This window comes from Ylistrum balloti, unplaced genomic scaffold (genome assembly GCF_031769215.1).
Source record: "Ylistrum balloti isolate Yb309-2 unplaced genomic scaffold, AGI_CSIRO_Ybal_v1 Utg371114, whole genome shotgun sequence".
In the NCBI taxonomy this organism is placed as follows: Eukaryota; Metazoa; Mollusca; class Bivalvia; order Pectinida; family Pectinidae; genus Ylistrum; species Ylistrum balloti.
The window spans coordinates 381,417-407,675 of NW_026782612.1; the positions used below are offsets into that span (position 1 = coordinate 381,417).

At 33.8% G+C, this 26,259-nt stretch overlaps 1 protein-coding gene across 1 annotated transcript in view; it reads right to left on the reverse strand.

Moving 5' to 3' along the window:
* Positions 1 to 9,356: 9,356 nt before the first annotated feature.
* Positions 9,357 to 26,259, reverse strand: part of LOC132560787 (centrosomal protein of 164 kDa-like) — a 45,040-nt gene continuing 28,137 nt past the window's right edge. Inside the window, 8 exon segments of the mRNA XM_060225462.1 lie at positions 9,357 to 13,051; positions 18,655 to 18,829; positions 19,533 to 19,608; positions 19,832 to 19,920; positions 22,999 to 23,128; positions 23,490 to 23,663; positions 24,282 to 24,419; positions 24,912 to 25,083. Coding sequence (XP_060081445.1) covers positions 12,854 to 13,051; positions 18,655 to 18,829; positions 19,533 to 19,608; positions 19,832 to 19,920; positions 22,999 to 23,128; positions 23,490 to 23,663; positions 24,282 to 24,419; positions 24,912 to 25,083 — 1,152 coding nt within the window. The 3' untranslated portion in view covers positions 9,357 to 12,853.

Here is a 26,259-nt window from a genome sequence, read left to right on the forward strand (position 1 = left end):
GACAAAGTACAGTTTATTGATATAATAAGCTGCATCATATACAGCCCTTATGTTCCATGAGGATGCTTAGAATCATATGCAGGTTATCGATCCCTGATACAATTATCTTAGGTCTGAGAAGTGTGGAATATTTCCCTTTAATTGTGAAGACAGCTGATACCATAGATAGTATTCATATTGATTTGATAGTTAGTGTTGGTATTGGTTATAAAGATATATTGAACTTACTTTGGATGATGAAACCAATTAATTTATTACAAATGTAGATATTTATATTGTTGTACCTGTAACGTTGTATTGTTTTTGTATATAGGATGTTACAAATTAACCCTATTGTTAGGTAACAGTTATATATTTATATTAGTCATTAGTGTAGTGAGACTAGCTTCTAGATAAAATAACTGTTTATCAACGCGGTACTGACGGCACAGTTTATATGTTAACACTGCACATAACATGTGCAGTTAATTGCTTATAAATCAAAAGCAGGCTGTGTTGATAAAATTATGTGTTTCAGTCTTGATTATTAGAAACAAAATATATGTCAAGTATGAACAAATCATTGGCTTCAGAATGTCTTGAATTAAATTCAAAATTGGGAATAATTTAACAGCCTTTGTCACCGCATGTTATCGATCAAATCGATCAAATGTGACAGTCAGTAGGCCTTGTAATTTACACATAAGCTAGTACGGTCACACTTTACTGCGTCACTGGACTGCGTGTGATACATTACAAGACGGATGTTACTAGGCCTATGTACGTCAAATCCCTCATACGATCACGGTATTGAGCAGTAGTCCAGGACAGATGAGAAGGTGTTGTTTCTCATATTTATTATATTTCGGAGATAAAATTATTCATCAAGAATCGGAGGATTTTTTTTCCTCCTCCGCAAAATCTGTGGCTCTGTATAACGTCACATACACAATTCTATTCTGCAATTAAAATTAAAATATGCATTGATGTAGCCCCAAGAGGTTAGAGGATGTTATAAGTTATGGTAACCCCTAGAAGTGATGGTAACCAATAGAAATTAGAGGATGTTGTGGGTGATGGTAACCCCTTGAAGTTAGAGGATGTTATAAGTGATGGTAACCCCTAGAAGTTAGAGGATGTTATAAGATATGGTAACCCCTAGAAGTTAGAGGATGTTATAAGATATGGTTCACAGTAATTACAAGTAAATATATCAGGTATTTGCATGGTTCACAGTAATTACATGTGAATATATCAGGTATTTACATGGTTCACAGTAATTACAAGTAAATATATCAGGTATTTGCATGGTTCACAGTAATTACATGTGAATATAGGTATTTATGGTTCACAGTAATTACAAGTAAATATATCAGGTATTTACATGGTTCACAGTAATTACATGTGAATATATCAGGTATTTACATGGTTCACAGTAATTACAAGTGAATATATCAGGTATTTACATGGTTCACAGTAATTACATGTGAATATATCGGGTATTTACATGGTTCACAGTAATTACATGTGAATATATCAGGTATTTACATGGTTCACAGTAATTACAAGTAAATATATCAGGTATTTACATGGTTCACGGTAATTACAAGTGAATATATCAGGTATTTACATGGTTCAGTAATTACAAGTAAATATATTACAAGTGAATATAATATATCAGAAATCACATGTGAATATATCAGGTATTTACATGGTTCACAGTAATTACATGTGAATATATCAGGTATTTACATGGTTCACAGTAATTACATGTGAATATATATATACATGGTTCACAGTAATTACATGTGAATATATCAGGTATTTACATGGTTCACAGTAATTACATGTGAATATATCAGGTATTTACATGGTTCACAGTAATTACAAGTAAATATATCAGGTATTTACATGGTTCACGGTAATTACAAGTGAATATATCAGGTATTTACATGGTTCACAGAAATCACATGTTGATATATCAGGTATTTAAATGGTCATACATAAATTTCATGTTTTTACAAGATGAGTTTAGATGTTTAATCAGTAACTACATGTTTATTTATCAGGTATTTACATGGTTACACAGCAACTGCATGTTAATACATCAGGTATTTGAATGGTTATACATTAATTTCATGTTGTTACAAGATGTATTTGGATATTTAAACAGTAATTACATGTTGAAACATCAGGTAATTAATTTGTTATCCAGTAATTGCAAGTTGATTTATGTTATATCAAATGGTTTTACAGTAATTTCATGTTTATTCATCCAATATTTACATGGTTATCCAGTAATAACATGCTGATATAGGAGGTACTCACATGATAACACAGTTACAGTAATCACATGTTTATACATCAGGTATTTACATGGCTCTAATAGTAATGACATGTTTAAATATCAGTTATTACAGAGTAATTACATGTTTTCTTATATCAGATATTTACATGGTTACATAGTAGTTACATGTTTATACATCAAGTATTTATTGGTTAAACAGTAATTATATGTTTATACATTAGGTATTTACATGGCTGCATTGTAATTGTGTGTTAAAACACCAGGTATTTACTTGGTTACACAGTAATTTATATGTTTATCGACATATAGTGTGTAGTATACCGATAAGATATTTTTGTACATGTATTGTCATTTTGATCTATGCAATGAATTTGCATATTTTTGTACATAGTTCCTGTTGCTGTATGTGTTTATTTTTTACATGTGTATTTTTACTTGTGTGCCTGTATGAATACTTCTGTAAATTGTCCTTATCAGTGTATAGGGTATGCATGTGTGTGTGGTTTCGTGTAAGTGTGTCTGTGTGCAAGTCTGGTAATATTTCCACTTTCTGTAATATTTTCATGTCTAGATGGAATCATATTATTGTACATAGAAATTCATTTTAAAGAAAGCTATATTCACTTAGTGACTACAGAAGTTTCATATTGTTTTATAGAATTATTCTATAACAAATCTAGGTACTTCACCATTTTCTATTTTTCCTCTCCATCAATCCTATTATGACATTCCACATAAGAATACTTAGGTGTTTTGTTTATGTGTCCTTTCTCTATATTTTCTTCTTTCTCACCTTTCACCATTCCTGTCACGACCTATATATATCATCCCTTAAGACTGAGTGTTTTGACAATTACATGTTTAATTTAACTGTGGTTTATTTGACCGATGGCCTCTCGATGTTTAAGTTATTGTTTGACGATCAAGGGTAATGATCTAGCCCAGTATCGGGCGGCTATCGGTTGTTTCTATCTTCGTATCACCGGTATACCTATTTCACAAAAGTTTTTCATCTATATAAATATGTTTAAGTGTTTTAATGACTTCAGGTTTAGAGTGATATTTATCTTAACAAGATTGTGCTGTTTCTTTCATGTCCTTCTTTCTTGTATAACTGATAATTCATGTTTCCTGATAATACTGCATCTCCTTCTACTAGTCTGTAATGATATCCATCCTAACCCTGGCCCCTCTGAAAATAACGATGTATCTATCTTTCACCTTAACATCCGTAGTTTGAGGAATAAATTATCTCAAGTAGAAAATTTGACATCTGATTTTGATATTGTCTGTGTCACTGAGACTCACCTTGATACATCTATAGCGGATGCTGACGTACTCTTAGATGGTTATGAATTATACCGTAAGGATAGGGGATCTCCGGGTGGGGGTATAGCTGTATACACATCCAGGCTCTTGTGCACCCGTCGTAGAGCTGATTTAGAATTTCGGGTGGGTGAAGTTATTTGGACGGAGATCCAGTTTCCAAGGAAGAAATACTTGTTGTGTACTTTATATAGACCTCCGAATATCTCACACGCCTTTTGGAATCACTTTCGACTTTCTCTAGAATCCGCTTTTCATGAAACTACGCATATAGTTGTTGTTGGTGACATTAACGTTGATCTCCTGACCATAGAAAACACACATGCACTTACTGACATTGTTCACTCTTTTCACCTGACCAACGTTATAGACAGCCCGACACGCATTGGACGCACGACTGCTACACTACTTGACCCAATTTTTCTCTCCGACACGTGTATTTCTAATTTTTCTGACGTAATTGACATAGATAACGGCCTTTCTGACCATAAAGCGACATCTGTTGAACTGACTGTTGAGACTGCTGTTAAAAGGGCATATGAACGCAAAATTACTTGTTATAGAGAAGCAAATTTTGAACTTTTTAATGACAAACTAAACGACACTGACTGGTTAGATTTATTTACGACGTCGCATTCCCCGGATGATATGTGTGAATCATTTACAAACAGATACCTAGACATTGCCAGGGAATGCATACCGACAAAAACTGTTACTATCCGACCTAACGACAAGCCCTGGTTCAATTCGGAATTACGACGTGAAATTAGGAAAAGAAACAGACTACTAAAAAAATTTAAAACTAACCGCACTCCAGGCAATCTGACTAACTTCCGGAAACAACGTAATCATGTTAATAATTTAAAGAAACGTACTAAAGAAAATTTCTATGCGGACATAAATGGTATTTTAGATCGTTATTCTGACTCGAACCCCAGAAATTTTTGGAAAATTGTCCGCAGACTTCTAAAAACATCTGACTCAACAAATAACATACCTCCCCTTATTAGCAATTTTGGAAATCTTGAAATGACAGATGAAGGTAAAGCCAATATTCTAAATGATTACTTTGTTTCCATTTCTACCATTGACGATACTGACGTTGACATACCAGAAATAGAGCTACGGACGGACGCTACTCTATCAGATATACCATTTCAATTAGACGACATTACTGACATTCTAAAATCTTTACATGTTAATAAAGCTGTTGGCAGTGATACAATAAGTCACATTATGTTAAAAAATACTGCAGAGGCGATAGCATATCCATTATCTCTAATTTTTAGATCTTCCTTGGATACTGGTATCTTTCCGTCACAATGGAAACTAGCTTTAATTATGCCATTATACAAAAAAGGGAATAAAAATGAGTCTTCTAATTATAGACCAATAGCTCTTCTCAGTACTTTTGGCAAAGTTTTTGAACGTTTGGTTGTAAAATATCTAAATAACTTTTTACTTGATAATTCTTTGATTTTTAAATACCAGTCAGGTTTCCAGCCTGTTCATTCTACTGTTCATCAAATTATTGAAATTTATCATACATTATGTGAAAATATGGAAAATTTTGAGTCAACATGTTTAGTTTTTTGTGATATTTCTAAGGCGTTCGACAGGGTATGGCACAAGGGACTGAATGTGAAATTAGAAAATCATGGTATATGTGGAAAACTTTTAGTTTGGCTGAACAACTATGTCAGTAACAGAAAACAGCAAGTTTGTGTAGGAAATAGTAAGTCTTCCGTTAAATCTACAAGTTCAGGTGTTCCAAAAGGTTCAGTATTAGGCCCCTTACTCTTTATTTTGTATATAAATGATATAGCTGATAACCTTGAAAGTCTTTCTAAACTGTTTGCCGATGATACTTCATTATTATGTTCCGGTACTTCCCTTTTGGACATTGAAACCAAAATTAATAACGACCTAGCTAAAATTCAACATTGGGCAGAAAAGTGGCTTGTAAAATTTAATCCCCTAAAAACGGAAGCCTTACTTATTTCAAACATAGAGCATGATCATGTCATAGATATTAAATTTAATAATGTGAGTGTCGATTTTGTTGAACATCATAAACATCTAGGTGTAACTTTAGATGAGAATTGTAAATGGGGTAAACATATAGAAAACATTTGTAAAGATGTATCTAAACAGGTAAGTATCCTACGTAAATTAAAATACATGTTAAATAGACAAACTTTAGTCAAAATCTATAAGGCTTATATACTTCCATTATTAGAATACTGTTGTGAAGTTTGGGATGGGTGTTCTCTCAGTGATGCAGACAAACTTGAAAAACTTCAGTTAGAATCTATCAGAATTATCACTGGTTTACCCTCTTATACCAGTAGAGAATCACTGTATTCTGAGAGTGGTCTAGAACCATTATCAGAAAGACGCACTAGAAGAAAACTACAGCTTTTCTACAAAATAGTTAATAATCTCACTCCAAATTATCTGTCTACTCTATTGCCCCCTTTAGTATCTGAAAATTCACAATATAACCTCCGTAATGCACAAAATTATTCTTTACTAAATTTCAGACTACAACTAACAAACTTATCTTTCTTTCCAACCACTATCCGACTTTGGAACCAACTTGAACTTGAACTTAGACAAAGTGTTTCTTACTCTATCTTTAAACATTCTCTTCGACCCACTACACTAGTTCCATATTATTATTTGCTTGGTAGTCGTAAGGCTAATATACTACACGCTAGGTTAAGAAATAAATCCAGTACCTTAAATAATGATCTTTTCAGATCCAATCTAATAGATCATCGTTTCTGTCAATGTGGACACCCTGTTGAAGATACTTACCACTATTTTTTTGTTTGTAATATTTATTCGGACCAGAGAGCCATTCTGTACCGAGAACTAAATAATTTTATCCCTCTAGACCTGCAGTTACTCCTACATGGTAGTATTATCTACTCATATGAAGATAATGTAAAAATATGTCAAATCACTCAGCAATATATACTTAATTCAAACAGATTTTGATCTTTATCTGTCTATCTACCTCCCTCTATCTCCTTCTGTGATAAATGTAAAAATATTTGGTCACTCCTTGCTCCGACACAAGGTGTGAGGTTTTTTTTTTATGAAGGACCCGGATGCCAGGAGAAAGCGATATTCGCACGGGATGTGATGAACTGTAGAAAAGTTTGAAAGTTATGAAAAGCGTTTTGTATTTTTACTTGTGTTGTTTGTATCAGGAGAGACCGCTCTACATGAAGTTATTTAAACTCTCTCTCTCTCTCTCTCTCTCTCTCTCTCTCTCTCTCTCTCTCTCTGTATATTATAATTGTATTTAAACATGTCGTCTTGTCTTGCTAATATGTATTATGTAAAATTTTATAGGAAAGGGCTTTATATAAGTTAGAAAACTTGTGCCCAATCCTGCTTGTATACTTTGTACAAATAAAATATGTTTAAATCAAAGATATGGTTACCCCTAGAAGTTAGAGGATGTTATAAGTGATGGTAACCCCTAGAAGTTAGAGGATGTTATAAGATATGGTAACCCCTAAAAGTTGATTGATGTTATAAGGGATGGTAACCCCTCGAAGATAGAGGATGTTGTAAGTGATGGTAACCCCTAGAAATAAGAGGATGTTGTAAGTGATGGTAACTCCTAGAAGTTATGGTAACCCCTAGAAGTTATGGTTACCTCTAGAAGTTCGAGTGTGTTGTAAGTTATAGTAACCCCTAGAAGTTGGAGGATGTAATAAGTGATGGTAACTCCTAGCAGTTAGATAATGTTATAAGTTATGGTAACCCCTAGTAGTTAGAGGATGTTGTAAGTGATAGTTACCCCTAGTAGTTAGAGGATATTGTAAGTTATGGTGACCCCTAGAAGTTAGAGGATATTGTAAGTGATGGTAACCCCTAGAAGTTAGAGGATGTTATAAGTGATGGTAACCCCTAGAAGTTAGAGGATGTTGTAAGTGATGGTAACCCCTAGAAGTTAGAGGATGTTGTAAGTGATGGTAACCCCTAGAAGTTAGAGGATGTAAGTTAAGGTTACCCCTAGAAGTTAGAGGATGTTGTAAGTGATGGTAACCCCTAGAAGTTAGAGGATGTTGTAAGTTAAGGTTACCCCTAGTAGTTAGAGGATGTTGTAAGTTAAGGTTACCCCTAGAAGTTAGAGGATGTTGTAAGTTATGGTGACCCCTAGTAGTTAGAGGATATTGTAAGTGATGGTAACCCCTAGAAGTTAGAGGATGTTGTAAGTGATGGTAACCCCTAGAAGTTAGAGGATGTTGTAAGTGATGATAACCACTAGAAGTTTTGGTAACCCCTAGAAGTTAGAGGATGTTGTAAGTGATGGTAACCCCTAGAAGTTAGAGGATGTTGTAAGTGATGATAACCCCTAGAAGTTTGAGGATGTTGTAAGTGATGATAACCACTAGAAGTTTGAGGATGTTGTAAGTGATGATAACCACTAGAAGTTTTGGTAACCCCTAGAAGTTAGAGGATGTTGTAAGTGATGGTAACCCCTAGAAGTTAGAGGATGTTGTAAGTGATGGTAACCCCTAGAAGTTAGAGGATGTTGTAAGTGATGGTAACCCCTAGAAGTTTGAGGATGTTGTAAGTGATGATAACCACTAGAAGTTTTGGTAACCCCTAGAAGTTAGAGGATGTTGTAAGTGATAACCACTAGAAGTTTTGGTAACCCCTAGAAGTTAGAGGATGTTATGTTGGGAGTTGTTTTGTCCATTACCTCATTAACTCATCTTCTCAATCCACAAATATTATAAGGTTTCACGTTAATCTTATATAACACACAATATTTAGTTATTAATTCATATTTGTTTACTTCGTTCAGTCAAGTGGTACCTGCTAATTTTCACTTTTGAGCCAATGACAACTTTGCACATATAAAATATTCAAAACTAGCACCGAACCATCACTAGATATGAGAGATATTCAGCTGAAAAGGTCCTTTTTCATAATCAAGGATATTGATTTTTTGGAAAGTGATGGCTTCTTATCAAACACATTGTTAAACTTGTTTTTACAATATTAAACACGAAACTATGGTCCCTTTTTTGCTTTTTTACGCTTGTGAGTACAATGTGGTTCGATATGACGGATCAATTCGGCGATTGTGTAATAAAAGCAGGATTATCTGATTAAAATGGCAGTGACACAGTGTTTTACTACAGGAATGATTCAAGATTTGTTTCAGTGTTTGTTTAATGGAAACAAACACAATAGTACACAATATATGCATGTATATATAAAACAAGACAAAATTTCTCACAATCGTATGAAAACCAGAATCTGATCAGGTGTGAAAACGAAATCATTGATTTGGAACGGATCGTATGCAACCTAGCACCTTTGCTTAGACTGAAATTGTAGCACGCGAAAATAACCTTTAGCACCAATCAGGTTTACTACGATGTTCAAATAGAAGACAATATTAATGATAATTACATCTCCCAGATCAACACAACAACATTATACATCACTCTATCAAAATAAACAATAAACAAACATCTCCTTTCTACAAATATACATTTTATTGATATTTTTACAAAGTATATGATGATATTGCATAGTTTACACATATAATTTTGAGTACAGAAAGCTGACCTTTGATATTTGAGGAAATGAAACTATAATAAAATGAACCGGCAAATATTCATATGAAGACTAGCACATGAAAAAAAAATACAAAAAACAAAACAAACAAAAAACAAAAAAAAAAAAAAAAAAAAAATGATTATCAGAGGTATTCATTTAATTGAAACTGTTTTTTATTTATTCCGAACCGTCGTGCTGATTTTTATTCCGTTAAATAGCAAAAGAAAAGACAAGGTGTCTTGAAGATATACATAAGGTCACATTTATATCTCATATTTTAGACAAGAAAAAATACCTTACAATACATTAAAATTTCGTTTACTAGTGTACTGACCCATGTTTAATCTGATAAATATCGTGATATTGCAGGTTTTTATCGTAAAGTTGTTAAAGTTTCGATATTTGGTAAAATATAATGGCCAAAATGAACATAACTAATCTTAACAGATATGTTTTTATCAATAGTGTTATTGTGTTTATAATTTATACAACGTAACATACAGAAATAAAACTTCCCTAAAATATTTCAATCAGACATAAAACAGATCTGAAAAGCCATCTATTTGGTACTTATCTTTTATTTCATAAATATTAGTGAAGAAAGTAGATAGCGATATTTTCGTCATAAGCCGTATAGTCCGACTAGTACAGATAAAGAAACTGTAGTTCGACTACAACTTCCAATACAATTATTTTAATCATCTTCATCAGATGGAATCCAACAATGAGGTAGAGAAAGCATTTCAGAATTTCTGGTTTTTTTTTGTTTTTATAACAGTTAAAGTAAAAATGTATTTTACAAATAGACAAAAAAATACATATACTTTCAGATCACTCGTAACTGCAAAACCTGAAAACCAATTAAATGTATAAAGCGTGGTATGTACAATCACAAGGAATATTGCAATGAAATATTTATTTCAATTCCGACTCCACATAATCCTCCTATTTTTCCTGCAAATCGTTGTAGTAGAACCTAGCTGCATTAGAAATAATTATAGAAGTTGTTTAACACTTATTTTATCATATATCTCGACAGTGGTAGAATTAATGTGAGTTATGTACAAATGAGCTCATGACTAATTCAAAATCAATGTCATATTCTCAGTGACTCGTGTCAAAATATTACAGCGGAACAAACTAGTTCACCCTATATTATGTTCACATATTACGACCTTGAAGAATTATCAATGGTCTAAATGAAAAACAACTTGATTACAAGTGGAGCCCAGACTTAAACACCATACTGAAGAAGGCAAAATAGAAAAATATACCTCCAGGCATCCTAGTTCTTCAGAAGCGTTGAATTTCACTTCATTTGATGTATAACGGGTTTTCATTTAAACAAATGTGAAAGCACTTCAAATAATCAGGAATTTATGTAAAAAAATACCCCTCAAGATGAAAACATTTCAAGTTTATCATAGACAGACAGAGGTCTTACACAAAAATTCAACTATCTACTTATTCTTTCCAATTAAGAAGTGTGTCATGTTTTAAATCACCATACTATGCTTTCCAGCTGAAACTGATAGGCAAGTGTGTTCAAGCCGTAATTGAGGGATCAACTGCTAAGTTTTGTCGTTCTTTATGAGCTTAGCGTATACACCTGGATCAATATCACAGCTAAAAGGCTTTCTGAGTATCAAACGAAAAGAAATAAAACCGATGTCTTGGACAAGGAAATAAAAAATCATCATGAATATTTACAAAATGAGGAACAGAATTTCAAATCTATATACATTTGGCTAAATGATTTTAACACTAGTTATACACACAACCATTAAGGGAACTTGTTTCTTAAATAATAAGCTATTCTAACAACAGTGAACTCTATCATTCCTAAACACATTAATTACAATTAATTCTTGCGAAATTTTCAAAAGAATGAATGCTATGTTATAGACCGGTCCAAGTAGACTACTAGGAAACTTTCAATCACATGATATTTCCTATACAGCTCTATCTGACTATTTATGATTTACGATTACCTACAAATGTATCCGATATTCACAAATGCTCTCAACTTCAAACCACAGTACAGAATACACGAGTGCCATCTTGTACAGAAAATTTGTCCATCACTGTTGATTTAAATAAACCTCCATGTACATAATCTTTAACTACACATTTCTGTTTCTAAATGCAAGGAAATGTGTAATCATTATGAGAATTTTATCAAAATTTAACCTTTTAAAAAGTTGATTTGTTCTCAACAGCAACTAGACAACCCTGTATGTGGGTTACAATTGTAACAGCATGCCTATTTAATTGATGAAAAATACAGAAACAATTTACACAGCACCTGTTGTATTAATGCTGATTACTTACTCTCTCACACTTCCCCTAACATTCCCGCTCTATGAAATTTTCAATGAATCGCTAGTGACATTGCAGCACTTAATACCTTTTGCTGCTAACTACTACATACGAAATAAAAAAATGACAGCTGAGATTAATTTTGTTGTCACTAACTCCGGTCTTACGACATCCGCAAACACCGACTACTCTGAGATCTAAACTTCCGTCACTAACACAGGTCTTACGACATCCGCAAACACTGACTACTCTGAGATCTTAACTTCCGTCACTAACAGGTCTTACGACATCCGCAAACATTGACTACTCTGAGATCTAAACTTCCGTCACTAACAGGTCTTACGACATTAGTAAACATTGACTGCTCTGAGTTTTGAACTTTTTTCACTAACAGGTCTTACGACATCCGCAAACATTGACTGCTCTGAGTTTTAAACTTCCGTCACTAACACATGTCTTACGACATCCGCAAACATTGACTGCTCTGAGATCTAAACTTCCGTCACTAACACAGATCTTACGACATTAGTAAACATTGACTGCTCTAAGATTTTAACTTCCGTCACTAACACAGGTCTTACGACATTAGTAAACATTGACTGCTCTGAGATTTTAACTTCCGTCACTAACTCAGGTCTTACGACATCAGTAAACATTGACTGCTCTAAGATTTTAACTTTCGTCATTAACACAGGTATTATGACATCAGTAAACACTGACTACTCGGAGTTAAAAATTTTGCCACAAACAAAAAAAAGTCTTACGACATTAGTAAACATTGACTACTCTGAGTTTTGAACTTTTTTCACTAACACAGGTCTTACGACATCCGCAAACATTGACTGCTCTGAGATCTAAACTTCCGTCACTAACACAGATCTTACGACATTAGTAAACATTGACTGCTCTGAGTTTTGAACTTTTTTCACTAACACAGATCTTACGACATTAGTAAACATTGACTGCTCTGAGTTTTGAACTTTTTTCACTAACACAGATCTTACGACATTAGTAAACATTGACTGCTCTGAGTTTTGAACTTTTTTCACTAACACAGGTCTTACGACATCCGCAAACATTGACTGCTCTGAGTTTTGAACTTTTTTCACTAACACAGGTCTTACGACATCCGCAAACACTGACTACTCTGAGATTTAAATATCAAGTAGGAACAAACTAATACAAATGGTCCTGATATAAAAAGATCGTACCCATCGACAATAATTGATTATAGATATAATTTTGTATTTTATTTTTTAAGAACAAAGACGACTTTGGTTGATGAGCAGTTTTTGTAGGAATCCTTTTGGCACTAAATTAAAAATATTAGAAGTTGAGATGTCGGACACGGATCTCATCATTTTCATCCAGTTCAAGCCGAGCAGTGCCCGGGGGAACAGATCGCTGAGGTGTCGATGAAATTGTTGGGTCAGCCATTCTTAAGCTTGAAACTGAGCCAGCACCAAAACTCTTCCTGAGAATGAGGGTCAAGGTCAAACAAAAACAGGAAATGACATAATGTGACTGTTACTCATGTGACCAAAGCTATGGTTTGACAGCTAGATACTGAAACGTGCAGGGTGCAATGTGGGTTACATTTGTGTTCATAATGGAATAATCATTGATGAAAAACTACACCTATTCCTTTGTAGGTTTATGAATGCATAATCTTGCATGCCTGTGTATAGTATCACCTTCCATGTATCACAAGGAGAATAAAATGTTGATTGGTCTTGAAACAAAAGAATTTTATAGCTTGTGAACTATCACGAAATGGATACTATAGAAAATCAATTCAAAAGTAATTGTTTGATAAAACGAACACTTTGTTATAACATAGTAAACTTTGAAATTCATCGTAGAATTTTGTGTTTCCAAATATAAATAAAAAAACAAATTGAAACTAATTTAACTGCATGTGTATGATAATGATGTTAGATAATCACAATTAAGAGACAAATTATATATTTTTAAATACTGATCAAATATGAGCAACAGTCACAATAAGAAATGAATATAAAATAAAAACCTACTGTAAACATACTGATCGGAAAACACTATTTGTTGCCATTGGCAGTAGCATCTGCTAGTGAAAGACAAATTTTGAATATTTTGAATAATTTCATTTTTAAACTAAAATCAGGGGACTCCTGAAAACAAGTAACTAAATGAAATCAGATAAATCAAATTGTTGTGAAGATCATATCAAGTTACATCTAAAAATCAGATTTGCAAGTCACACAACCACATGTAAAATGAAATTATCCCTAAAAATGATTCTCCACTAAAATCAATTCAACACTAAAACACTTCAAAGATAAAACTTTACCAGCAAAATAAAAGTTTACCTCAAAATCGTCTTAGCAATAAGATTAAATGACTGATCAAATTATCACTAAAATGAGGTTAATGTTGTAATAAGACTACCACTACAATCAGGTTACCACAAAATTATATCACCACTAAAATTAGTATGTTTACAGTAAAAAAAAGTACAAGCAGAGAATGATAAGTAAGGTAAGTATTCTGTAGAGCCTTGTTCATCCTACACCTTGACAATACAAAGAAGGTTCAAGAAAATTTTCAAAATCTGTTTGTCATGAATTATCTATTGTTCTTCATGAATTGTCCATTGTTCTTGATTAATTGTCTATTGTTCTTTATCAATGGTCTATAGTTCTTCTTGAATTGTCTATTGTTCTTGAATGGTCTATTGTTCTTCATGAATTGTCTTGTTTTTCATTAATTGTCTATTGTTTTTCAGTCTATTTTTCTTGATGAATTGTCTTTTGTTCTTCATTAATTGTCTATTGTTCTTCATCAATGGTCTATTGGTCTTCATTAATTGTCTGTTGTTCTTCAGTTTATTTTTCTTCATGAATTGTCTTTTTCTTCATGAAATTGTCATTAATTGTTCTTCATGAATGGTCTATTGTTCTTCTTTATTGTCTTTTGTTCTTCATGAATTGTCTTTTGCTCTTCATCAATGGTCTATTGGTCTTCATTAATTGTCTGTTGTTCTTCATGAATTATCTATTATTCTTCTTTATTGTCTATTGGTCTTCATTAATTGTCTATTGTTCTTCATGAATTGTCTATTGTTCTTCATGAATTGTCTATTGTTCTTCATGAATTGTCTATTGTTCTTCATTAATTGTCTATTGTTCTTCATGAATTGTCTATTGTTCTTCATTAATTGTCTATTGTTCTTCATGAATTGTCTATAGTTCTTCATTAATTGTCTTTTGTTCTTCATTAATTGTCTATTGTTCTTCATGAATGGTCTATTGTTCTTCATGAATTGTTTATCATTATTGTTCCAAAATGCTGAAAAGTACAAATATAGGGGATAACAAGGTTCTACTTTCTTGTTAAATATCAACATTATAATTAAAAGCAGATATAAATTGCTGAAAGAGAGAGAAAAGCTACAGAATAAAATGTATTTTCCAAACAAACCAAAGCAAACAGCAGCAGCAAACTATATGTGTGTTTTCAGTATTATGGATGCTTTCGTATTTGATGATTATGTAAACATGTGAATTTTGTCTTGTCTTAGATTTCATAAAACTATCAAAAATTCATACCAGGTTTTACAAGACAAACAGTACTTAAGGTGTGCACTCTAAATATTATTGTTATGATGAATATTTTTACTTATTTTCCTTCCTGGTAATCAATAATTCAACAGGAATCATTCATATCATATAAATATATCTGTCAAGAAATGTTCTGCTTAGAAATCTTAGGCAAAATATAAGGTTAAGAATCGTTAATTTTTTTTTGTGAAAACAAATCTAACTTTAATTTGGAATTGCTTATCACTATCAATAAATGGACGAAAACATGAATATAATCTCAATATCTTTGCAAATCCATTGTGACTGCTATGGTTTGAATTCTGCAGACAACAGGAGTATTAAAAGTTCATGATTCTGGCATTGGAGTCAAGATGATTTCATTACATAAATAATATATCTGTCTCTTTCCTCTGGCCCTAATTAAAAACTGAAAAATGAATGATTCCAATTTACAGTAAATTAAGTTTCCCATAAAGATCACTATAAACCATATGCATATTTGATTATATTCTAGCACCTAGCAACTACACCCTCAACAGAAACTATTAAGTGGATATCACAGATTAAACTGTCTCTGTACACCAGCCGTTGTGTATACATTACAGACATGCTAACATAACAGACAATGGAAAATCCAAGCAAACTTTAGTACAGTATTCATGCCAAGTATCATTTCACTTTCACTTTAGGTATACTTTAGCTGGTGAATCCGGAATTTTTTTTTTTCATTTTGATTTAATCTTTAATCATCACAATGCATGCTTTACAAAGTTTCTTTGTGAAGTAGGCATTAACCATATGTGTGAAGTATAAATTTTCTTTTCTTTCACATTAAAATTCTCAACTTTGCTTTTTCTTAATGTTTCTTTCGTGAATAAGGAATCAATCATGCGTGTAAAACTTTTCTTTTTCTTTAAAGTTCACTTATTAGCTTTCACTGTTTCCAAGTAGGAAATCAATTATGAAAAAGAAAAAAACAATTGAAATATAAACGAATAAATAAAAGAAAATGAAAGGTGATCAAACATAAAAATTTCACTATATAAAAGTAACAGATGTGGAACTGGAAATAGTGAGTGGTGCAGGAAGAGTCCAGTTGCTGGCTTACAATAAACAGCAGAAATCCAATCCATTTCTTTTTGTTTTATGTACATATTCCAACATCCAACTGTACTAAAAGCTCAAAGTAAACCAGACTATTGCTATAGACATGTTATATGTAATCACAATTATGTTGCCATATTTATAACCAAGAATTGTCCAACTTGAAACCTTGTTATGTCATGAATCACATTTATACATGTGCTGTATTTCGTGATAAAGTATCATGCTTGCTGGTAACTGATTAAATAAGTGGGTCAATTTTGGATATCAGAAAGATAATTTACACACTTTTACAAATGAATTCAAAGTTATTTCATCGAAATCAGAAAACAAAACATCAAAACTGAACAGTGCATGCCTGTGGAAACTGATTTCATATAAAATACTGTGAAAAGATTTCCATAATCTTCATGTCATATATTTTCATTATGATTTCAAGTTCTGAAGTTTACAAACTAATCGCCAGCTGTATCAGGCATTCAACACAAACACATGTGGACTAATGAGGTTCCACTGCAAACAAGTGGCCCAAACAGCCTGTAACATACACGTTCTACAGCTTGAACAGAGACAAATTACTTGGAGGAATTTATTTTTGTGACTTTCATTTTCATACCATACATTACAATCCCTTCCTTACTAAATATATCCAGGTACATCGCATAGGACGTTACCTGGAAACCCTTCATCGCAGCATGCTCCCTGCTAAGTTTGCATAAAAGACACACAAGTGAATAGCACCTTTTAATACAACTTTGGTGTTAGATACTGTAGAGCTAAAAGATGAATTAAACATCACACTGCTGTTTTGTCCTGATAGGAATATTCAGAGATGATAGGGGACAACATTTTAAAGCCTGGGAGGCGAATGAGGAAAATTCAATATAACTCAGAGATACACTAGCCCAATAACTCGATGAATTCTGTTATTTCTATATACGTTATAACAGTCAAAGGCCTCCTGGTTGCTGAGAAACTATTTACAGATTTGACCACAGTGATCTTGAAAGTGAGCCAATATCCAATCCATGTAACTTTATTGAACTTATCGAAAAGAAATCATTTGAAAGTGGTCACCATGATAAAAGTTCATTTCCCGTTTGGGCACGCAATCTAATTTTAAGTACACATCTCTAGACTTTCATATTCAAGAAGTGACAGCAATGAACTTGCATTTTTTTAACATTTAGTTTTTGCCATTTAAGTTGAATTACTAAAACTAAAGTAAAATAAATAAATTACATTAATTTTAAATTAAGCTGCTGTACAAGTGTTTAAAAATATTAAATAAATGAATCTATTTCGCTTCGTAGCACACTTGATATATCTTTATCCCCTATAAACCACAATAAACCGTTCCAAGTTAGTAGACAGGAGAGTCTATATGGCTCTGAGGGGTAAAGCAGGCCGAAGAATTTGTTTTAGCAAGTAGCACTAAATTTTAAAAACAACAAGTATATATATATGACACTCATATAAACATCCACATCAGCTGTTAAAACACTATCAATTAGTTAGCCTATAGCCATTTCATTACGTCAGCTGTCTAAACACAATCAGATATTAGCCAGATTAAAGCCATTTTAATAATTACTACAATTAATTAAAGCTCTAGTGACAACACATTCAATTTGAAACCAATTGTTAAAACCAACAAACCTGGGTTCGTTTAATACAGATAAACTTGAATTACTTTCATGAGAACTCTTATTTAATTAACCAACATTTTGCATAATTTATAAAAAAATGTGCCTACATGTAGCAAACACATCAACAAGTCAACAACAAATAACAACAAATCTCACACATAAAATTATCCAATGAAAATATTTGCAGTTTTGTCCTAGAATCACGCTCATTAAGACATTACTTTTAAACTCAATGTTATGAAGAGATTCCTTTTTGATGACCATACGAGAACGAACCCAGAATTGCTTTATTGGTACAGCAATGTTAGCTTACAATATAAACAATCAAACAATATTACATTTTCATGGACGGATTTCGTAAATCAATAACATCAGTTATCTTTTTTTAAAATTATGATAAATATTTAAGTAATTCAAAACATCATGCTGTATTCTTTAACAAGGAATACTATAACTATATTCTCTTATTTTTTACAGCAAGGAATAATGAGAAAAAAAAAACGATCTTACGAGATACAATTTGCCCAAATATGAAAATGTCTTCCTCCTCTCAGCTTTGCAAAAAATAAATTTCTTTATGTGGTTTTTAAAAAAAGTTGAAAATATTACAGAAATATGGTTTCCAAAATGGAAAATACACTGCTTTACCAAAATTATTCTGTGCCAATAGTAAGGATGGATTAACGAGGACATCCAACCCAAAGTTCTTTCATTCAATTTTAATAAAAGAAGAATTTCAAGTTCCAGAATTTGAGTTTGACTTTAACATAAGATTTTGACTTTAAGGATACACAGATCCAGCATCAGATCCAGGAGCTTTGACGAAAGACGCTCCGAAGCTGATGTCCTGGCCGAACTTTTGAAGCCATCTTTTCTGTTCTGAGAGTTTATCTTGAGTTGAGAGACTACTGGCTGGGTTGCTTGTCAAATTTTCCTGGAGTGTTATTCTGTATTGTCGAAGCTGGTCCCTGTTGGTCAGTCAATTTTATATCATCAGAAATTTCATTTCAATACACACATACCATGAAAGTATTTCAAAACAATACGTTCATACTTAAAATTTACATTAATCATGATTTTATCTTTATCTTCAGACCTGATATAAAATTTTCATGCTGTTTTATTCGTACCTCCTAGAAAACTCGTCTGAACTTCTAAACATGAAGGGTGGCTTATTTTTAAAAAAAAACCCTTTGTTTTCCTTTTTAATGTGGCAAAACTCAAATTATTTCTAAAAAAAGCCCATCAGAAATGAGTAATCATTACTACCCCTGATAAACAATATGTAACTTTTATTCCCCCTCCCCCCAACCCCTTCCCACTCCAACAAATGATATAAAAGAGGAACAGCATAACCCTAAAATGATTAAAAAAAAAAAAAAAACACCTATGACATTCATCACAAAAAAGATCACATTTTTGATTCAAATCTGTTGCAGTGTGAAACGTTACAAAATGCTGTCACATAAAATGGAAATATGTTAATTGTTCAGCATTTCTCAGGAGGAACTATTTTGTAGAATGATGACTAGACAGGGTCATTCCAGCATGCCTTCATAATTTTGTGGGTACAGGGTTTACTGGTAACTATGCCAACGTCATTTATCTTGATAGGAGGTGATTAAAGAGTAAAACCACTTCTCCAGATGTGAAGTTTTACTTTATACTCACCGGACTGTGGTATGACCAAAAGCAGCAGGAGCGCCACCTGGTGGCAAAGAAGCACTGGTAAGGGGAGGTCGTCGATCTGTAACAAAATGCGTATTTATACATGATCAGTTACAGATTTTCTATTTAGTTCTAATGCCTAAACAATTTCAATTCAAAACTATTTTATCCTGGTGGCATATTTCAGTAAAATCTGGACTGGGATTTTCATCAGAATCAAATTAGCACTTCCAAACTTGAGAAAGAACCAGTAAGAGGTATCCCTTCACTATGTAGGGGACATATCAAGATAACATCTATACCTCCAAAGTATTTCCTCCATTTACGTTCCAAGGACTGCTCGGCGGATAAGACGAGGGAAGCATAGTCCACATGGTGAGCAGGATTATTTCTGTGAAAACAGAGAGTAAAAAATCAACCTATAGAGCTTCATGACAAAACAACAAAAGAAATACTATTTCACTTGCTATTTTTTCATTCAATAGTAATTTTCTAGTTACAATTGCACAATTTAACCATATCTTACATAACAGATAAAAAGAAAATTTAAATAACTCAGGAACTATGTGTAAAAGTCTAAACCATCAGTTGTAATGGGAAACATTGGAGAAGCATGTAAATACACTGTGATAAAGTTTACTAGGATAATTGCTTACTTACTTACATATAAGGGTTTGGAGGAGCCCTGACCTGTATTGTACACTGACTACTTACATATAAGGGTTTGGAGGAGCCCTGGTCTGTATTGTACACTGACTACTTACATATAAGAGTTTGGAGGAGCCCTGACCTGTATTGTACACTGACTACTTACATATAAGGGTTTGGAGGAGCCCAGGCCTGTATTGTACACTGACCACCTACATATAAGGGTTTGGAGGAGCCCAGGCCTGTATTGTACACTGACTACTTACATATAATGGTTTGGAGGAGCCCAGGCCTGTATTGTACACTGACTACTTACATATAAGAGTTTGGAGGAGCCCTGGTCTGTATTGTACACTACTTACATATAAGAGTTTGGAGGAGCCCTGGTCTGTATTGTACACTGACTACTTACATATAAGAGTTTGGAGGAGCCCTGGTCTGTATTGTACACTGACTACTTACATATAAGGGTTTGGAGGAGCCCTGGTCTGTATTGTACACTGACTACCTACATATAAGGGTTTGGAGGAGCCCAGGCCTGTATTGTACACTGACTACTTACATATAAGGGTTTGGAGGAGCCCCAGGACTGTATTGTACACTGACTACTTACATATAAGGGTTTGGAGGAGCCCTGGTCTGTATTGTACACTGACTACTTACATATAAGGGTTTGGAGGAGCCCAGGCCTGTATTGTACACTGACTACTTACATATAAGGGTTTGGAGGAGCCCTGGTCTGTATTGTACACTGACTACTTACATATAAGGGTTTGGAGGAGCCCTGGTCTGTATTGTACACTGACTACTTACATATAAGAGTTTGGAGGAGCCCTGGTCTGTATTGTGCACTGACTACTTACATATAAGGGTTTGGAGGAGCCCAGGCCTGTATTGTACACTGACTACTTACATATAAGGGTTTGGAGGAGCCCAGGCCTGCATTGTACACTGACTACTTACATATAAGGGTTTGGAGGAGCCCTGACCTGCATTGTACACTGACTACTTACATATAAGGGTTTGGAGGAGCCCAGGCCTGTATTGTACACTGACTACCTACATATAAGGGTTTGGAGGAGCCCAGGCCTGTATTGTACACTGACTACCTACATATAAGGGTTTGGAGGAGCCCAGGCCTGTATTGTACACTGACTACTTACATATAAGGGTTTGGAGGAGCCCTGGTCTGTATTGTACACTGACTACTTACATATAAGAGTTTGGAGGAGCCCTGGTCTGTATTGTACACTGACTACTTACATATAAGGGTTTGGAGGAGCCCTGGTCTGTATTGTACACTGACTACCTACATATAAGGGTTTGGAGGAGCCCTGGTCTGTATTGTACACTGACTACTTACATATAAGGGTTTGGAGGAGTCTAGGTCTGTATTGTACACTGACTACTTACATATAAGGGTTTGGAGGAGCCCTGACCTGTATTGTACACTGTATTGTACACTGACTACTTACATATAAGGGTTTGGAGGAGCCCTGACCTGTATTGTACACTGACTACTTACATATAAGGGTTTGGAGGAGCCCTGGTCTGTATTGTACACTGACTACTTACATATAAGGGTTTGGAGGAGCCCTGGTCTGTATTGTACACTGACTACTTACATATAAGGGTTTGGAGGAGCCCTGGCCTGTATTGTACACTGACTACTTACATATAAGGGTTTGGAGGAGCCCTGACCTGTATTGTACACTGACTACTTACATATAAGGGTTTGGAGGAGCCCTGACCTGTATTGTACACTGACTACTTACATATAAGGGTTTGGAGGAGCCCAGGCCTGTATTGTACACTGACTACTTACATATAAGGGTTTGGAGGAGCCCAGGCCTGTATTGTACACTGACCACCTACATATAAGGGTTTGGAGGAGCCCAGGCCTGTATTGTACACTGACTACTTACATATAAGGGTTTGGAGGAGCCCTGGTCTGTATTGTACACTGACTACCTACATATAAGGGTTTGGAGTAGCCCAGGTCTGTATTGTACACTGACTACTTACATATAAGAGTTTGGAGGAGCCCTGGTCTGTATTGTACACTGACTACTTACATATAAGGGTTTGGAGGAGCCCTGGTCTGTATTGTACACTGACTACTTACATATAAGGGTTTGGAGGAGCCCAGGTCTGTATTGTACACTGACTACTTACATATAAGGGTTTGGAGGAGCCCTGACCTGTATTGTACACTGACTACTTACATATAAGGGTTTGGAGGAGCCCAGGCCTGTATTGTACACTGACTACTTACATATAAGGGTTTGGAGGAGCCCAGGCCTGTATTGTACACTGACTACTTACATATAAGAGTTTGGAGGAGCCCAGGCCTGTATTGTACACTGACTACTTACATATAAGGGTTTGGAGGAGCCCTGACCTGTATTGTACACTGACTACTTACATATAAGGGTTTGGAGGAGCCCAGGTCTGTATTGTACACTGACTACCTACATATAAGGGTTTGGAGGAGCCCTGGTCTGTATTGTACACTGACTACTTACATATAAGAGTTTGGAGGAGCCCTGACCTGTATTGTACACTGACTACTTACATATAAGGGTTTGGAGGAGCCCAGGCCTGTATTGTACACTGACTACTTACATATAAGGGTTTGGAGGAGCCCTGGTCTGTATTGTACACTGACTACTTACATATAAGGGTTCGGAGGAGCCCAGGTCTGTATTGTACACTGACTACTTACATATAAGGGTTTGGAGGAGCCCTGGTCTGTATTGTACACTGACTACTTACATATAAGAGTTTGGAGAAGCCCAGGCCTGTATTGTACACTACTTACATATAAGGGTTTGGAGGAGCCCAGGCCTGTATCGGCTGACTGTGGGGTACAACCGCTGGGCTGTAAACACCAGTTGACTGTGATGGAGGAGTGTATAGAGGTATACTGTAGGCTTTTCCTTCACCTGAACCTGAAATTGTAAATTCATTTAAAAAGTTTAGAAAAATTTGTTATCCTGGCGATAATGAAGGCAGCTACTACATTTAAAAAAAATTAATTTTACAGGTGTTGAAATATGGATACAAATTACTCCAGAAACTTTATCCTTCTTTTAGTGTACTCAAATACACCATATGATAAAACAGAAAACAGATATTTTAATTTGAACAAAATTAATTAAATCATGATTTCATTAATGCTACGCTGACTGCTGACCCTTTTTAACACCAAAATCTTAAAAACATGATAATATCCCACAACCAAGCAAAATATATTTATATATCATTGTTAATTTTGGACCAGTTCTTAAAAAACATGATATAAATGTTTACCTTGTGTTCCTATCAGTGGCGTGACTGGAGCACTATTTGTGCCTATCTTTGTAATGATTTGAGCAAGCTCTGTGTTGATTTTTTGGAGTGAGGCTGCAATAGGATCGCCATCTTGTTTAACTTTCACAGATAATGGCCCTAAGGACTGATGTTGATTGTTTTGTTTCGTCAGCGCTAATAATGAAAAAAAAGTTACAAATCAAGATATTTTATCAACATTGACAGTCACAATACAATTCTAAACAAGATATTGACATCCATGGGTCCATTTCTTTCACCAGGAAACCTAAAGTTAGTGTCATTTTACAGGTAAAAAGTTTGACATCAATACATCTATGTTTCACAAGTGTACAGGTAAAAACTTAACAATCAAAAATATGTTCCAGAACTATCAAAATTTAAAAAAAACTTTCATTTTCATCAAGAAATGTTAATTTATATTGATAGGAATTAGCATGTTATTGACCAACTTTATGAAGACTTAATTGTTCGGTACATGTAGACAAAAGTTATATATAAATATCCACTCTATCATTACTTAAAATCAAATTTTGTTTGCCTAAACTCTTGACTAAGTAAAGGTGCTCATACCCCAAAATGTATCTAACGTCTGCTTCAAATCAGAAATAGAAATATTGAAGACTATAATCTGACTGTTACCCAAAGAAAGAAAAAGATTTTGTTTTTAGTTTTGGTATATTTGACCTTAACTTTGACCTTTGACATTCATAACAGATGACACTATCAAGAATAATGTTATATTTTCAGTCACCTTTGACCTTTGACACTTACCCCTGATAACGTTGTCGAGACTGTTGTCATTGCTACTAATGCCACTGCTACCCTCGTCTTCACTGAGGTCAAGGTTCGGCATACTGGCGGGACGGTAGTGGTGCTCAAACGGTGAATAATCAATGTCGCTGTCACTCTCTGATTGCTATATAACATGGTTAATAAAATGACAATTCTGGGTGTGAGTATGGAGCATTTTTTATCTTCTCAGCATGATACGTTAAAATCCATAGGGGATTCAAACTCGATAAACAATAATGATATTCAACAAAAAAAAAACATTCCCACTGACAATTCTTATATTCAGAAACAGAAACACTTCATTTCTTGTCTTTCTTTGTTCAAATTCAATATTTTTTCAGAAAAAATTTGTCGAGTTTAAATAGGTTCATCCAACATAATCTGTGTAACCATTACTTTTCTTGGGAAATATTTGCACTGCAATAGGTTTAGTAAAAATACAAGAATCAAAGTGTAGGAAAAATCTGTGGGGAAAAAGAGAAGTATGATTTCGTAATATTTTGGCAAGAAGTGAAGTAAGGTCATAAAACCATCAGGCTGTATAATCATACACAAAGAGATTTAAACAGCTATATATACATCAAAATGATTACTGCCTTACATGTACACCAGCTGTGCCTGTGTGGACCTGCGACTTGAGCTGACGTAGACGTCTTTCCTTCTCCCTGACGAGGCGACTACCTGTCCTCATCTGGGACTCCATCTGATCCAGTTCTATCTCTTCCTTCTCCAGGCTCTGTTTCACGTCAGCCAGCACAGAGGCACTATCTGGTGACAGGTTCTTCAATAAAAAATCAAAGAACACTTAAAAATTTAATGAAAATACAATAGTGACAGCATGACAATCTGATCCAACAACAGTTCCTGAACTTCAGGGTTTGATATGTTAAAATCAGCGCCAGTATCGCATAAATCAATATCTGCTTAAAAGAGAAATTTTGAAGAAACCTTACAACTTATTTCAAAACTATATTACCTGTCTTTAAAGGTAAATAGACAAATACTGTTGATCTGTTAGTATCCCTGAAATATCCCTGTATATTGTGCAGACATTTTTTGCTAAAATTGTGTAGATATTTTTGTTAAAATCATGTAGATATTTTTGTTAAAATTGTGTAGATATTTTTGTGAAATTGTGTAGATATTTTTGTTAAATTGTGTAGATATTTTTGTTCAAATTGTGTAGATATTTTTGTGAAATTGTGTAGATATTTTTGTTAAATTGTGTAGATAATTTTGTTAAAATTGTGTAGATATTTTTGTTAAATTGTGTAGATATTTTTGTAAAATTGTGTAGATAATTTTGTTAAAATTGTGTAGATATTTTTGTAAAATTGTGTAGATATTTTTGTAAAATTGTGTAGATAATTTTGTTAAAATCGTTGTAGATATTTTTGTTAAAATCATATAGATATTTTTGATTATATGGCTGCAGACAAAACCATGAAAATTAAATTTACAAGAAATATTTCAGATGAAAAGAACATTGTAACTATAGAAGGGATGATGGGTTTCTAGAAAACTAATCTGTTTCACAAGTTTGGTAGGTTAGTATACCAGTTTGCCTAACACAGTCTCCCTTATGGCTAAGCTCACCAAGGGAAAATGTCAAAGATCAAAATGTATAATTCTGGCAGAATAATATATGTTCATGGTGCTTAATCTTTATGGTTCATCAACATAAAATTCATGGGATTAATTCCATGTTTAAAAAAAAAAAAAAAAACTATTTTGTGTACACTTCACTTTGAGTAAATATTGCTTAATAACTCTCCTTAATCTTACTTTAAATATTTGTTGACAAATTAATTTGTTGATAAAAAATAACCTCAAATCCCATGAAAATAAATTTCCACAAAAATAAATGATTAAACAGAATCTGGTACTAAAAAAGTTTTTACCTTGAACCTGAAAATGATGTCTCAAGTTTAAACTATGACAAAAAATACTCATGAAA